The sequence below is a fragment of the Taudactylus pleione genome, unplaced genomic scaffold (genome assembly GCF_031769625.1).
Source record: "Taudactylus pleione unplaced genomic scaffold, aTauple2 ptg000055l, whole genome shotgun sequence".
Taxonomy (NCBI): Eukaryota; Metazoa; Chordata; class Amphibia; order Anura; family Myobatrachidae; genus Taudactylus; species Taudactylus pleione.
The window spans coordinates 14,579,426-14,594,108 of NW_028284457.1; the positions used below are offsets into that span (position 1 = coordinate 14,579,426).

The 14,683-nt window shown below is 42.8% G+C and overlaps 1 protein-coding gene across 2 annotated transcripts; it reads right to left on the reverse strand.

Annotated features, from left to right (window-relative positions):
- Window positions 1–395: 395 nt before the first annotated feature.
- Window positions 396–12,364, reverse strand: DMP1 (dentin matrix acidic phosphoprotein 1). Of its 2 annotated transcripts, none has more exons than XM_088464482.1 (7): window positions 12,300–12,364; window positions 12,181–12,219; window positions 7,381–7,431; window positions 4,496–4,735; window positions 2,237–2,300; window positions 897–2,179; window positions 396–818 (listed from the first exon to the last, which is right to left on the reverse strand). In XM_088464482.1, exons 1-7 carry the CDS (start codon window positions 12,351–12,353, stop codon window positions 396–398), a joined length of 2,154 nt encoding a protein of 717 aa, XP_088320608.1. In that variant the 5' UTR covers window positions 12,354–12,364. The 2 variants fall into 2 exon arrangements, with proteins under 2 accessions (XP_088320608.1, XP_088320607.1); XM_088464481.1 differs by having other exon boundaries at window positions 396–1,301; window positions 1,428–2,179; window positions 4,439–4,735.
- Between the last annotated feature and the right edge of the window lie 2,319 nt (window positions 12,365–14,683).

The following is a 14,683-nucleotide window of genomic DNA, read 5'->3' on the forward strand; positions in this document are numbered from 1 at the left end:
TATCATAGCTAATTAGTTGAGAGACAGAAATTATACACAGTAGTTGACTAATAATGACATGACTTTACAACCCTTTCAGTGTGTTGTGGTTTTGAAAATTACAAGTCTCTATTAAGGGCTACAGTAATCTGAGGTATTGATCTGGATATGCCTACACACAACTAGCTTATATTGCTTCTGATTTCTTCTTCCACAAGGAAGAAGTGATGACACACAGTGTTTTTTTTAATTACTAAGCGTTTTGATGTAACACACTGTACTGTACAGTAGTGGAAGACAACTACATTCACATCAGTGGGCAGTAACTTGTATTCCAGTACACATTACAGTTGACCAACAAAAAACATTTATGTAAATGTTGGTTATAATTCTTCATACTGACAAAGTCAGGGGACCTAATAGCCATCTTGACAATCATTATCATTTCCAATAGCTTTACGTTGATAAACATCAAACATTAACCTTCTGCTATCAATTTCAGAACTAATCGATACTCTGCTGACATCTTCTGATTCGCTGGAGTCCTTCTGCTGTCTCACCTGAAATGACTCATTACTTTCTCTAGAATGGCTCTCATCCTCCTCTGCTGTTACACTCTCTTTGTCATCAATGCCTGTGGAGTCATTTTCCTCTTCAGTGTTCTCTTTGGAAGCACTGGTGAGCTCTGTTGATTTGCTGGAAGATTTACTGTCATCTAAAGAATTATTTCGTAGCACAATAGACCTCAACTCTGTTGACTCGCTGCTTCCAAGTTGCTCTGTTGTGGTATCAGACTGATGTAATTTTTTGTCATTCTCTGCAGAATCAACATCCTCAGAGTCTTCTTTAGAATTTAGATTACTTTGCAAATCTTCCTCAGATTCACTTTTATCATTTGTGGATTTGTTTGAATCCATATTTTCCACTGATACGCTTGTGCTTATTGTTTCTATTTCTTGTTTTCTGTCTTTTTTCAATTGCAATATTTCTTTGGACTGACTATGGCTAAATTGACTGATATTTCCTTTTGACTTACTGTCACCCTCTTCTGATTGACTTATGGCTTCTACTGTTTTAGTGACATCTTCACTTGATTCCTTAGACTGAGTGATATCTTCAATTGACCGGCTGAACTGTTCTAATGAATGACTATCTTCCTTCATTGATTGTTTGACACCTTTAGTTAACTGCATATCTTTGCTTGGTTGCTTGGCACCATCCATTAAGTGAGAGTCTTCTTTTGAGTGAGTGTCTTCTGATGAGTGAGTCTTCACCTGTGAGTGATGATCTTCTGGCGAGTGAGTGTCTTCTAAAGAGTGAGTGTCTTCAGGTGATTGAATGTCTTCTGGTGAGTGAGTATCTTCTAATGAGTGAGTGTCTTCTGGTGAGTGAGTGTCTTCTGGTAAGTGAGTGTCTTCTAATGAGTGAGTGTCTTCTGGTGAGTGAATATCTTCTGGCGAGTGAGTGTCTTCTGGTGAATAAGTGTCCTCCTGTGAGTGAGTGTCTTCCTTTGAGTCAGGTTCTTTATTTGAAAACACATTTTTATTTGGGTTCCCTAGTTTCTTATGCAGCAATCTTTCTTTGCTATCTAAAACTCCAGAATCACTGTTTTTAAAACTATTATGATTCTCTGGTACCAGTTTGTCCTCATCAGATTTGCTGGTGTGTCTATCTAAATCAATTTTGTGTGTATTTTTTTTGTTTTTTCTGTTAGGCCTTACATTACCCTTATTATTTTTAGTAGTGCTCTGCTTTCCTTTCTTTTTTCTTCGGGGTATTTCTTTGCTTTTTTCTACAGATGAACTAATAGTAGCATCCTTATTTGAACTGGAATCACTATTAGAATTCAATAAAATGTTTGTGCCATCATTTTGCATTTCTATGTCATGTGATTCATAGCTGTACTGACTTTTTTCAAGTTTGCCGTTTAAATAATCACCATTTTCTTTACTGTCATTATTGCAGTCCTTATCAGTCTCTCTACTATTTCCAGATTTTATGCTTACATTGTCTTCATATTCATCCTCTTCATTGTTCTCAAAATCATCACTATCTACATTTGCTTCATCATCATCCTCCTTATTACCATGATCTTCTTGTCTACTATCACCTGTTAGCTTTATGTAATCTCCTAGATGACTCCCTTCACCTGATTTGTTATTTTTATTCTTCTTATCATTGTCACTTTTAGCATCACTCACTCTTATACTTTTGTTTACGTCCTCATTTGACTGAATGCTAGTTCCTCCTTCTGCACCTGTTTCTGTGGTAGTCTCAGAAACACCTGTTCTGTCAGAATGCTCCTCACTTTCCGGAACTTCCTGTATAATATAAAAACTTAAAATCATGTTTTATCCTGAAATGTGATGTCCTCTGTTATATATACACTGTACAAAAAGTATTGAGTGCGATTGTTTTTAAGTTTATTACTGTAATAGAGCTTAACTATATTTGCGGTGAACATCAAATTTGTAGAGGACATCAAACAACTCACATGTCACACCAGGCATTGTCTGGCAGTGGTGGGCTGGTCCAGGGGGCAAATGGCACAGGTACAATTCTGCAGCACTAGGACCACTGGTGATATATACCTTCTCTGTATCATATATCTGACAGTCAGGAAGGTTCCTCTGCCTGCGTTCTGTTGCCAGTGTCAGGTTGCAGCACAGTGCAACTGGCATAAGAAGGGACCAGCAGATACAGGCAGGGCATCAGGGGGGAACAGGTGGTGCACCTGTATAGGTTCCGAGCAGATGGAGGGGACCTGGTGGCTCTGCAGTAGCCCTCAAACTCAGCTCTATTCTCCTTGCTACCATTGGCACCACACAAAGAGAAGGCTGGCACTATAGCTGCAGAGTACACCACAGAGGTACTCACTTTCCCCTGCTGACTCTCCCACTATCCCCTTTCCCTTGCAGTCTCTCCCACTGTTCCCTTTTCACCTGCAGTCTCTCACTGTCTCCCTTTCCCCTGCAGTCTCTCTCACTGTCCCCTATCATTATAATTTACCCTTGACCATAAAAATCTATGTGAATTTACAAAGCAAACTCCTCTCTATATTGTAGTCCTCAATCTAATTGCAAAACCCACTGCCTCAGCCACAGTACAGGGAACATCTGCACATGTGCAAACCACTATAGCAGAGTCACACCTGTGCATTGTACTGGAACGTGGGTTTCTTGTTGAAGTTTCAGTTAAAAAATAAAAATTATCATAAGAAGAAAAGTTAAAAAAAAAAACTATTGTTTAACAAAATCAGTGAATGATAAAGTGCTTTCTTTTGATAACAAGCATTTTTTCCTGTGGATTGCCTCTACTTTCACCAACCTTAGATGGCGATGGTATAGGAGGAAAGCCAGTGGTGCATTTAGAGCTCCAGCAATGGTTAAAAGACACAATAGCTATCGCCAGTGGCATGGCTTGTTAAATTATCCCACTACTTGTTCTATTTCACTGGAATGCTCTCTGTATAGTATGACAGTCATAGGGATGCTCCCTGTATAGTATACTGGTCACGAGAATGCTTCCTGTATTTTATAGTGGTCACTTTGTTATCAGATGGGGCTGGTGGGTTAATGCATTTGTTTATAACTTTTTCATATATTGTGTAGGCTATTTAAACCAAACCACTTTACATAAACAAAGCCCACATTACAATGTGCTGGTAGAAAAGTCGTGGCCACTTGCTTGTGTTTGCCCCACAGGCTTAACGTTGCCTGCCAGCCCCTGTCAACTGGTATAGCCAAAATATACATTTAATGCAGTTTGCTTATTTAACTACATCCTGTAGGTGAGGCAACTACATATGTAAGGTGAGGCAAAAAAGCACAAGTTTCCAGGGCTACTTTCTGCTGGCACAGGAACCAGGTTACCAGTAAAAGCCTTGGTTGGGGTCTGTTTGATTTATCTCTTCAACAGTGTTCATGTGGCTTGTTGCATAAAGCAATTTGGAAATGGACTGTTCCTCCTTGTGGTTGGCAATCAGGATTTCTTGTGCTATCGATCACTTGTAATAGTGGCTGGAATGCTGCAGTGATGCATTGGGTCAGTCTGCACCTTATCTTGTTACATGATAATTGTTCCCTCTTCATGGACTGTCCACACTCAGGCATTTGGAACCTCCCCCCTCTAGAAATGTTGTGTTCAAAATGAAAATGAAAGCCGTATGTGCCTCAGACAAGAAGAATAAATAATTTGTGTGGGTTGAATAAAATACAGTATAGAAATGTTATCCCCAGTGAAATCGATACAGCTCTAAAACTTGAAATTATGTCACAAAGGACTCAAAACTCTCAATTGTTAATTGGTTAAAATACATAAAATAAACTATTTAAGAGCAAGCAGTAAAAGCTGGTTACATTTTAAATAAAATATCAGCACATTTATAAATTTTCTTTTTTTTTAATTATTACTAATAGACAACTGACAATGTATGAAAATAAACATTTTGTGAACTTACAGGAGAGTTATCTTCATGGCTTCCTGATTTATCATGGTTATTATCCGCATCTCCAGCAGGAGAATGACTTATGTTTTCTTCCTTTTCCTCTTCTGGGCTGCTCTGGACTGCAGTGAATAGAGTAGGCTCAACGTCTTCATCATTATCTTCATCATCTCCATTTGTTAAGTGCTCTTCAATAGCTATGCTATCAATAGCAACGGAGATGTGATCTTGAGCAACATTATCGTCATGTTGTTGTCCTCCACTAACCTCCTCTGCCTGTTGCTCAGCAATTGCTTCTTCACTTGAGTCAGACTGAAGAATTAAATTTGAAAATACAAAAAGAACAGTTCTAAGGTTCATAAAATGTAATGTAGACTTAAATATATGTAATATGTCTATCCATCTGAGATGTGTAATCCAGACTAATGGTGGGTACACATGGTATGATTGTGTACCTACCGATGGAACCCATGATCCCAGACCGACATATCGGGCGGTCCATACACACGAAGTGATCTGGTGCCCTACTGCCCGATATGCCGGCCCCCTCCGCATAGTGCTGCATGGAATCGTCAGCCGCGTCGTCTGATCTATCTGCGTGTTGAAAAGACCAGGTGAAGCGACAGCCGACCCCACAGGAGCGCGCAATGCATGATATAGTGCATACACATGGAATGATATTGACAATTGGTCGTTCCGATGCGTTGTTCCGTGTGTAGGGGGTTTATTTACAAAGTGTTGGTTTGTAAAAACCCAACACATATGTTGCGTATTTATGCCAAATAATTAAACTCACCTTGTAAATATCGGGCATAAACATAAACAGAAGTGTCGGGTTTTAAAACCCTGTAGAGCCTGATTCGGAGTCGCATTTAATTGTGGTAGCAATAACGGCCACTTGACCAGTGATTGGAAATCCCATGTAATCTGCGTCGGATGCATCTATTTAACCAGCCCGCCCAGTAAGCTGTATGTGAGAAATGAACAAGATGCAGCAGATTAATGCTGGATACACACTAGGCAATATGTCATCCGATCCAGCGGATCGGAGCGACATATCGGGCACATCATCTAATGTGTACCAGTTATGTCGCTGACAATGCATGCTCCTGCATGCCATCCGCGACATCCTCCTTCGGCCCTACATGCAGGGCTGACAGGATATATCATTAGCAAGGGCCATGCATGGTTCCCAACCTCGCTCCATTGCTGCTTGCACCGGTAAGTGTGTATGCACTTGCCGATGTCGGCTCCCCCGCCGGGTCCCATCGCTGCCGAGGTCGGCCTGGGTACACATCATCTAGTGTGTACCCAGCATAAGAATCGCTTGTAATAGCTCTTATTTGTGTATGCAGGCAGTGACATATGGGTATTTGGCTAAAAATCGGCATTGCGGGTAACTCTGATTTAGCCCATAAGTGATAAAGACATCTGAATGGAAAATGACAATAAGCAACTTGCACAGTACAATTAGGGACTCATTTATTAATGTCAGTGTAGGGGTAAGGAGACTTGGTGGTAGCAGTGTAAGCTATTAATTTCAAGGTAGGGTGAGGGTGTGGGCTAGCCATTTAATAGTCAGTGGGAGCTTTTCATTTATTGGTGGGTTGATGATGGTGGTGAGTTAATGTTGGGGAGCCTGTTATTTCAATATGGGATAATTATGCTATTACTTTAATGCTGAGGTGGTTTAGGGGCTATTAATTGAATGTGGGATTGAGTTTTGGGAGAAGGGCTGCTATTTCTTAAATATGAATACTTATTAATGTTTTGGAGGAAATATGTTTATTTATTAAATGTGAATTCTATTAAATTAATATTGGGGCTGGTTGGGGGAAATAGGTATATTTATCAAATATGGTGTTATTGGTATGGCTATGTTGGGGCTGTTTTTTAAGAGAGAATCCTAGTTATTAATTTAATGTCAGGGCAAATTAGGGGAGGGTGACCTACAGCATAGTGTTCACTCATTGATAGGGTTTCGATATTTCATGTACCAATCCTTTTTCCAAACAGGACTGACATTCTAAGATCCAGACAGACAGCTACTGAGCTTAAGACACCAGAAGAAATAATAGGCAAAGAAAGCTGCAACTACAGTTAGGAGAAAGCAATAAAGTCTGCCAACTGTTCTGGTTCTGGTGGGTAAGTCCCATTTTTACCACTCAGGACTTTGGATCTCATTCAGACGCGGTCGCAAGCACTGAGCGCTCGCAACCGGGTCGATGTTGAGCCACTGGGCATGCGCATGTTGGAGCCGGCTCCGACGTGCGCATGCGCTAGACCCGGCTAGCGACGGGCGCTCCGTCGCTACGGGTCTCGCACCAAAGGGGACGAGCTGTCGATGTTGAATGACAGCTCGCCCCGTTTGGGAGGTGGGCAAGGGGGGTGGCTGGCCAAAGGGAGGCGTTCCTGATGGAACGATTGCCATTTGGGGGCGGCCCCACTGACATCAGCAATGATGTCAGTGGGGAACTTCCTGCTCGATCAGAGCAGGAAGCTCCCTGGGGCTTGCGGATGCCGGGACCCAAACTTAGGGTCTCGTCGCAAGCCCCGATGGTCGCGATGGTCTTAACCATCGCGACCATCACCCTGGTCTGTCGCTAAGCTGTGGGTGGTAACCCACAGCTTAGCTAGCGACCAGGAGGCCGCACTTCAAGATGCAAGCGGCCGCCCTCATTCAGAGCGACCGCTTGCATCTAACACTTTGAAGGTTTGCACTGCCCATGAAGTGGGACCGCATACACTGCTGCTACATACTCGTAAGTAAATTCCTTTACATCAGTAAATGGCTAAAAACTACACTACCATCCCATACCTGTAAACGCTTGCAAAGTAACACCTTAAACCTGACTGTTGTAAGGGTGCATGTGATAATCAAATTTAGTTTTTAATCAAAATTGATATAGTAGAATTTAAACATATAATTTCATAGACATTAAACTATATTTACCAACCTGCTGCTCTGAACTTTGCAAGTTGGATTCAGATGATGATTTGCTGTTAACCTATAACAAATATATGCATACAGATTGCATTATTACCGAGACACACATATATATAACCAAATGATAAGTTTGTAAGCATAAAAATGGGTATATTTCTAAAGTAACTGGTATTAAGATTGATAGAATGCATGATATGTCTTGAAACAAGAGCCAAATTAAAACACTGCAATTATATTGATTGTGAAGTCACAGTTGCAGATAATTTGTATATCTATGTGAATGTGTCAGCTACCTCAGTCTGCCTTATTATATAATATAATAATTCAGTTTAAAAGCCTTTCCTTTCCTTGAAAATAACATTCAGTAAAATGGTGGCAAAGTTTTGTGTTGATTGAGCTCTGTAGAGGAACAGTACTGTACGTTATGCAGTACCGGCAATACAATATTAGAGTTCCCCTTCCAGGGGCGTATCTATAATGGGTGCAGGGTGTGTAGGGCACACGGGCACCTGGGTCCAGGGGGACCCCGCACTGCACACCTTGCACCCATAGTATTACTTACCTCTCCGAAGTCCCAAGTCGGCGCGGGGGTCCGGCGTTGTAAATACGACTGGAAACGACTTTTCCCGTCGTTTGCGCATGTGCAGTACAGGGAAAATGGCCGTCACGGCCATTTTCCCGGTGACCTGCACATCATCTATAGACTCTGGGCACACTCTAGTGCCCAGAGTCTATAACTTCAGCGCTGGCCATGCAGAGCTCAGTGCGCTGCTGGCCGCCGGACAGAGAGGAGGAGGCCATGTCGGAGACTGCACACAGGCCTCCTTCTCTCTAGAAACGCCCCTGTCCCCTTCTGTTTCACTATGTCGTAGAACTGTATATGTCAATGCTGCAATTGCATTTTGCGGAGCTGTGGTGATGACAAAGTAATTTCATTCAGCTATGTGGTGTGGTTGGAGATGGACTGGGAAATCATGTCATATTACAAATTGACAGGAAGAATTCTGCTACAGAATAGCTGAGGACAAATCAAATTACACTGGAAGAATTTGAAAAATTCCACTGAAATATGCTGAATGAAGCAATTATTTTGAAAACTATGAAAATGAAACTTATCTCTACTTGAAGAATAAAGCACTCTTATGCAAAGCATTCTTTGGTTGGTTGTCAAAATTTTTTTGTAGAGTTGTGGCTGCATGCATGTTACGTGACATCTGCATTCAAAATGCGTCAGTGGACTTTGAGAAAGGAAGAGGTCATTTAATATTTATTTATTTAAATTTTGGACCTCGTCTCCCCAGTGTGGGCAGACATGGCTGCATCCAGGCCTGGCGAAAGTGGTGGCAATGTCAAAATGACGTCATAGTTTCTATGGCAAACCCAATGCAGAAATACATTGTGATAGAAAGAGACCCGATAATTAAAATTCTAACTCGCCGCAGACGCAGGAGCAATTCATCATTGCCCTGGCACGGAGACAGCTGATCTGAGCTTCACTGCTCCTTTAGGAGTGTACAGGAGCCCCGTCGTTCGGAGGAAGGAGCCGGACAGCGGCTGAGGGATCCTAAAGGATTTCTCTTCGCAACCCGGGACTCCTTCCCAAATGGAGGGAGACGGTAGTGGGAGCACTCGCCATCTGAAGATGACGAATGCTCCCACAATCAAGCTCTGAAAATATTGTATTTTCAAAGCTTGATGAGTTCTATCCCCATACTAGTGTTGTGTATGACAGCAGGCCATTCTGTGCGAGGAAGGTAAGCAGCCCATATCTGTGATATCTCCTGCTTTACCTTCTTAATGAATGGCCCGATAATTTAATTTCTAGAAATTAAGTGATGATGAATAGGCCCTATAGTGAGCTGTAAATACAATTAGTAGGTGCAGTTTTTCACCTTGGCAAAATCATGTTGCGCTGCAGGGGAGATTTGCAATGTTTAAAATCTATTGCAAGATTTAGAGTTAGGAGGGGACACATCCTAACTAAATGTAAATTACAGTGTATAAATAAAGCTGGTCAGTATTTGTAAGCTACATGCAAAAGCTGTAAGTACCTGCATGAAAAAATTAATCACAACATGATTTTTCCATATTTCAGCTGGATTTGCATTGATTCTAAGGGCGTGATGTATTAAGCATCGCATCTGCGATGCCGTACATAGCGCCCATTATCGGGTACATACCGGAAATAATATAGCCGGTATGTACCTAAAATATCAAAAAGGACATGTAAGATAGAGGGACTTCTGGGTTTATGACCCAGAAGTCTCTCTGGTGTCCATCTGCACAAGTGTAGAAGGATGCGTGCACTGCGGGGGAAGCTTCAAGAGATCAGATTGGATCCCTCTCAGGTGGTGTCACGAAAAGAAGCCCATAGGCTTTTATTGGGTAATGCCATCTAAAGATGGCATTACGTGCTTAGTACCGATGAGAAATGCTGTAAAAATCATGAAAACTGCATTTTCTGGGGTATTACCGCATTTCTGCCCTTAGTACATCCCGCCCTAAATGAGGATCTATTACACTTCAATTTCACCAGCAAAACCCATTTTGTGCTGTACTACTTAATTAGTGAGGGAAGCTCAGTCCAGCCCAACTGTAAGATACAGGGGCAGATTTAATTACCACGTGGATAAAGTTCTGGGTTTAACACCTAGAGCTATTTCATTATTAGTCAATTTCCAAGTGCAGAAGCCAAGATGGTAACCCGCATTAGCTCATGGATTCCTCGTTAAGTGCCAGAATCTATGGGTTACCCCAAGAATTAAGCCCCAAAGAGTGCATTTAGTGCAGAATTTTCCATCTGCGTTAAGTGCACACTCAGGGGCTTAACACGAGGGGTAGCAAGCCTTAATTGACTAGCTCAGGGATGACAATTAATTGAATCTGCCCCACAATGTGAAAATGCTCCTGTCAGTGAGCATGCAGTTTTGCCTTGCATGTAAAAAAGATGTTTGCTTTAGCATCCTTAAAAACACAACACAGTTTACTCGGCTGGAAATTTGTTAATTAAGTAGTGAAACATGGGTTACTGCTAGAGATCAGTGACATCTCCCAGGCTGCTCTGAGGAATGTTTCCTCATTCTGACTCGGGGCCTCAGAATTTTGCACGATTTTTTGTCAGGAATTTGGCCTTAGGTGTCACAAGCAAAATTCCAGACTATTACCCCAAGCACAATACATAACAGTAGAATTGACAATGTCTTCGTCTCAGCTCCAATTCGAGGCTATAAATTCCACAGAGCGTGGTATTTACAAACATTAAACAGAATGGCACAGCAAAGACAGATCTGAAGAATGCATCGCCATCATTTTGCACCTGTTTCATAGTTGTCTCTTCCACCTCAAAGTTTGAAATTGTTCTACAAGTTTTCTCATCTCTAGTTACTGCAATACGAAAATAACTGTTCGGAGAGCAGAACATTATGTACAAGGGGAATGGGTCCATCTTGAAAATAGTGTTTTCAGATAAGAGTATACTAACACTGAGAACAATGAGTAGTAAATATACAAAATGCTGTAGATTTTTGTAATGAAATGTCTACCCATTTCCAAAATCATCCAACGATGCCGCTATTGGCTTATTATGATCTACGCTTATTATGATCTACTGTTTATGGGGAACGGGTATGAAATACCGCCGGCCGCATGGCCGGCGGTTCGATTCTTGTCAGCGGCAGCCTGACAGGAGCAGAGTGCGACGCAGCGGAAGCCCGACAGTGCTGGAAATCCTGATCGTGGATAGGTAAGTATCCACTAACCTAACCTAACCCCCCTAACCCTTCTTTGGGGTGCCTAACCCTTACTTCCCCCCCAAGTGCCTAGCCCTAATCCCCCCTCTAATTGCCTAACCCTAACCTTCCCCGCTACCTAAACCTAAGTCCCCCGGGGGGACGCCTAACCCTAAGTCCCCCCTGGGGGTGCCTAACCCTAGCCCTCTCTCCCCCTAGCCTAACCCTAACCCTCCCGGGGGGGTGCCTAACACTAAGTCCCCCCCGGGAGCCCTAAACCTAACCCTCCCCCCCCCGGCGGCTGTCCGCTTGCGGCGCCCGGCATCACTATGATCGTGATGCCGGGTGCCGGTCTCCCGGCGTCGGGGAAATGCGGGCGTCTGCATCTAGACGCCCGGCATTTCACCCTTGCCGGGATAAGACAGTCGGGAAGCCGGCTGCCGGTATATAGACAGTTGGCTTACCGATTGCTTCCCGTTTATGGTGCACTAATGCATGGTGTGCCAGTTAACATATGGATGGTCCTATGTCCTTCAATAATGGCTGCACATTAATCTTATTCTCAGTAATAAATTAAAGAAAAACATGTAATCAAGAAAGAGACGCATCTCACTTACTTACTTATTCTCCCAGAACGTTAGGGGTCTCTCTAATATTTGCACCCCACCCACTTATTAGTGATATGGGTGGGACATTGGACATTATGACTTGATTCTCAGAAAATCACGCCCAGCAATTTAATTAAATGTTACAAACTTTACCAATCAATTCTGACTATAAAGTAAGAAAGAGCTGGGAGTCACAGGGAAAATTCAGAGGACTACAAGCGGCACTAGGTCTGCCTGTTGCCCATCACTGGTACAGTGTACAACAATAAATTAAAAACCCACTGTTACAGTATTTTTCTAATTACATCACATTGCTTGAATTCATTTTGGGCTGCACAGCAAATACATAAAATAAATAAATGTGATTAATGATAAAAGGACCTCATGTTGTCATATTTGTTAATGCCATTAAAATAAAAAGGCAACTAAACAGGCAATTATGTATCTTTTCTAAATGCCAGGATGGTGACTTACCCCAACATATTCTGAGCTATGGGAAGGAGAATCTGGAATCTGTTTGGAAAATATGACAGTTTAAATACAGTACAATGTGTAACTATGGAATCTTTCCTCCCCTCATATATTCTACTTACCGGATAACCAAAGACCAGACTGATGATGCAAACACATAAAAGGATATTCTTCATTGATTCGATAAATGTCTACAATAAAAATGATATAAATATATAGCTGTTATTTAAAAACTTTACAAAACAATATACAAACAAAACATTGGAATTGTTATTTATTTATTGTTTATTTTCACTTAGGCCCAGATTTATCAAATTATATTCTCATTATCACTTGTTACTAGTCTTAAATGGTGCTCCTACCAATCAGCTCCTAACTGTCATGTGTTTGAAAAATGTCAGTTAGGAGCTGATTGATTGGAGCACCGTTTAAAATTAGTAATGAATTATAACAAGAATATCACTCCTTGATAAATCTGGGCCTTATTTATATCATGCACATTTGTTACGCAGAGATTTAAAGAGAATGAAATCAGTCCCTGCTGCAGTGGAGCTTATAGTCTATATCCTCTCTCACATAGACCCACATAGGGCACTAGTTATTATGTTCTGTGCTAATTTCGCCTGGATTCGCAATGTGCTATTTGAATACATTGCAAGGATGCATCAAATATTATTATTATTTTAATTTTATGTTATTATCAGTTATTTATATAGCGCACACATATATTCCGCAGTGCTTTAGAGAGCATATTTGGCCATTCACAGTCCCTGCCCCAGTGGAGCTTACAATCTATATTTCCTACCACATGTTCACATACACACTTGGGTTAATTTGTGTTGGGAGACAATTAACCTGCCAGTATATTTTTTGGAGTGTGGGAGGAAACCGGAGCACCCGAAGGAAACCCACGCAAGCACAGGGAGAATATACAAACTCCACACAGGTAGGGCCGTGGTCGGAATCGAACCCAGGACCTCAGTGCTGTGAGGCAGTAATGCTAACCATTACACCGTCTGTGCTACATATCTCATGTAGGCGGTTTTTACCTATGGGCTGCAGCCCCCCCCCTCAGTAAAATCCGCCACCTCTGTGTAGTCAGTGACTGCACTGGCTACACTGTGACTGGCAGTGGCTTCCCATTGGAATAGCCACCTACCAATCACATAAACAACAGGCAGTTTAAGGGGGGGAGTGTCTCCTCCCACTGGGACTGCCAGTACGGGCTGCTATTAGCAGAGAGTGGCTTCCAGTAGGAAGCTGCTTCAATGCCTTTCCGCCAGCTCTACCCAGCTCCTTTGGAAACCAGTGATATGCGCACGCATGGCTCCCCACCGCTAGTGCGCATGCGCCAGTATCTGTCAGTTTAATAAATATTACCAGCGGACGTCCGGCTTGGAGCCTCTCTGCAGCGCCGGGCTGGAGGTCACTGGCACCAGGTACAGCGGCTCACCCGGTGCACGTGCACCTCCAGCCCCCCCCTAGTTGCGGCCCTGGCTATAGCTGTGGGTGGTCAGAGCGTCGGCTCTGAATCAGGGCTTGATTCAGAGCGTCAGCTCTGAATCAGGGCCTCAGTGCTTTGTGACAACAATGCTAACCACTATACCAACCATACTGCCTAAAGTTTCCACTTTGGAGCAATCTCCCTTTTAGTAAGTGTTTCCTGGGTTCCGCACAGTTCCTGTGTATTCAGTTGTGAGAGAAGAACCCCCCCCTCCCCAGTGCACAGAACACCCACTTAGGTGATGGATTCAATTATACCTCTGGTCTGGTGTATAGCAAAGTTAGTGTCATTAATGTGTTCTCACACTGAACGTTCTTTCCACTTACCAGGAAGCAGCACTGACTTTTTTTTTAAACTGCTTCAAATTGCCTTTAATACATTTAAGTGAAACTAAAATAATGTGATAAGGGTTAGTAAAAAAAGATTAATAAATAGGGCCCATATACACTAGAGTGAAAAAAAAAAAAGTCATAAGCCAGTACATTATTGGCGTATAGGAGGAAACCACATAAGCTAGAGTAAGACCACACACAAACGCCAGGAGAATATACAAACAAAATAGAGCATTGGTCAGGAACTGAACTCAGGGCCTGATTCAGACCCGCTCGTGAGCGCTGAGCGCTCACAAGCGGGTCGATGGTGCCCAAGTGCGCATGCGCACGACGGAGGCGGCTCTGTAACGACAGCCAAGCCAAAAGGGGCGTGCTGTTGATGGTGATTGACAGCACGCCCCCTTTGGTAGGCATGCTGGGGGCGTGGCTGCCCAGACGGAGGCGTTCCCATGGGAACGCCTACCGTCTGGATCCGGCCCCACTGTCATCACTAGTGATGTCAGTGGGAGTGCTTTTGGCTCTGATAGAGCCAAAAGCACTCCTGGGTTTGCGGCAGCGAGACCTTACCGCAGGATCTCGTCGCAAGCCCGATGGTCGCGATGGTCATGACCATCGCGACCATCATCATGGCCGCTCGCTATAGCTGTGGGTGGTCAGAGCGTCGGCTCTG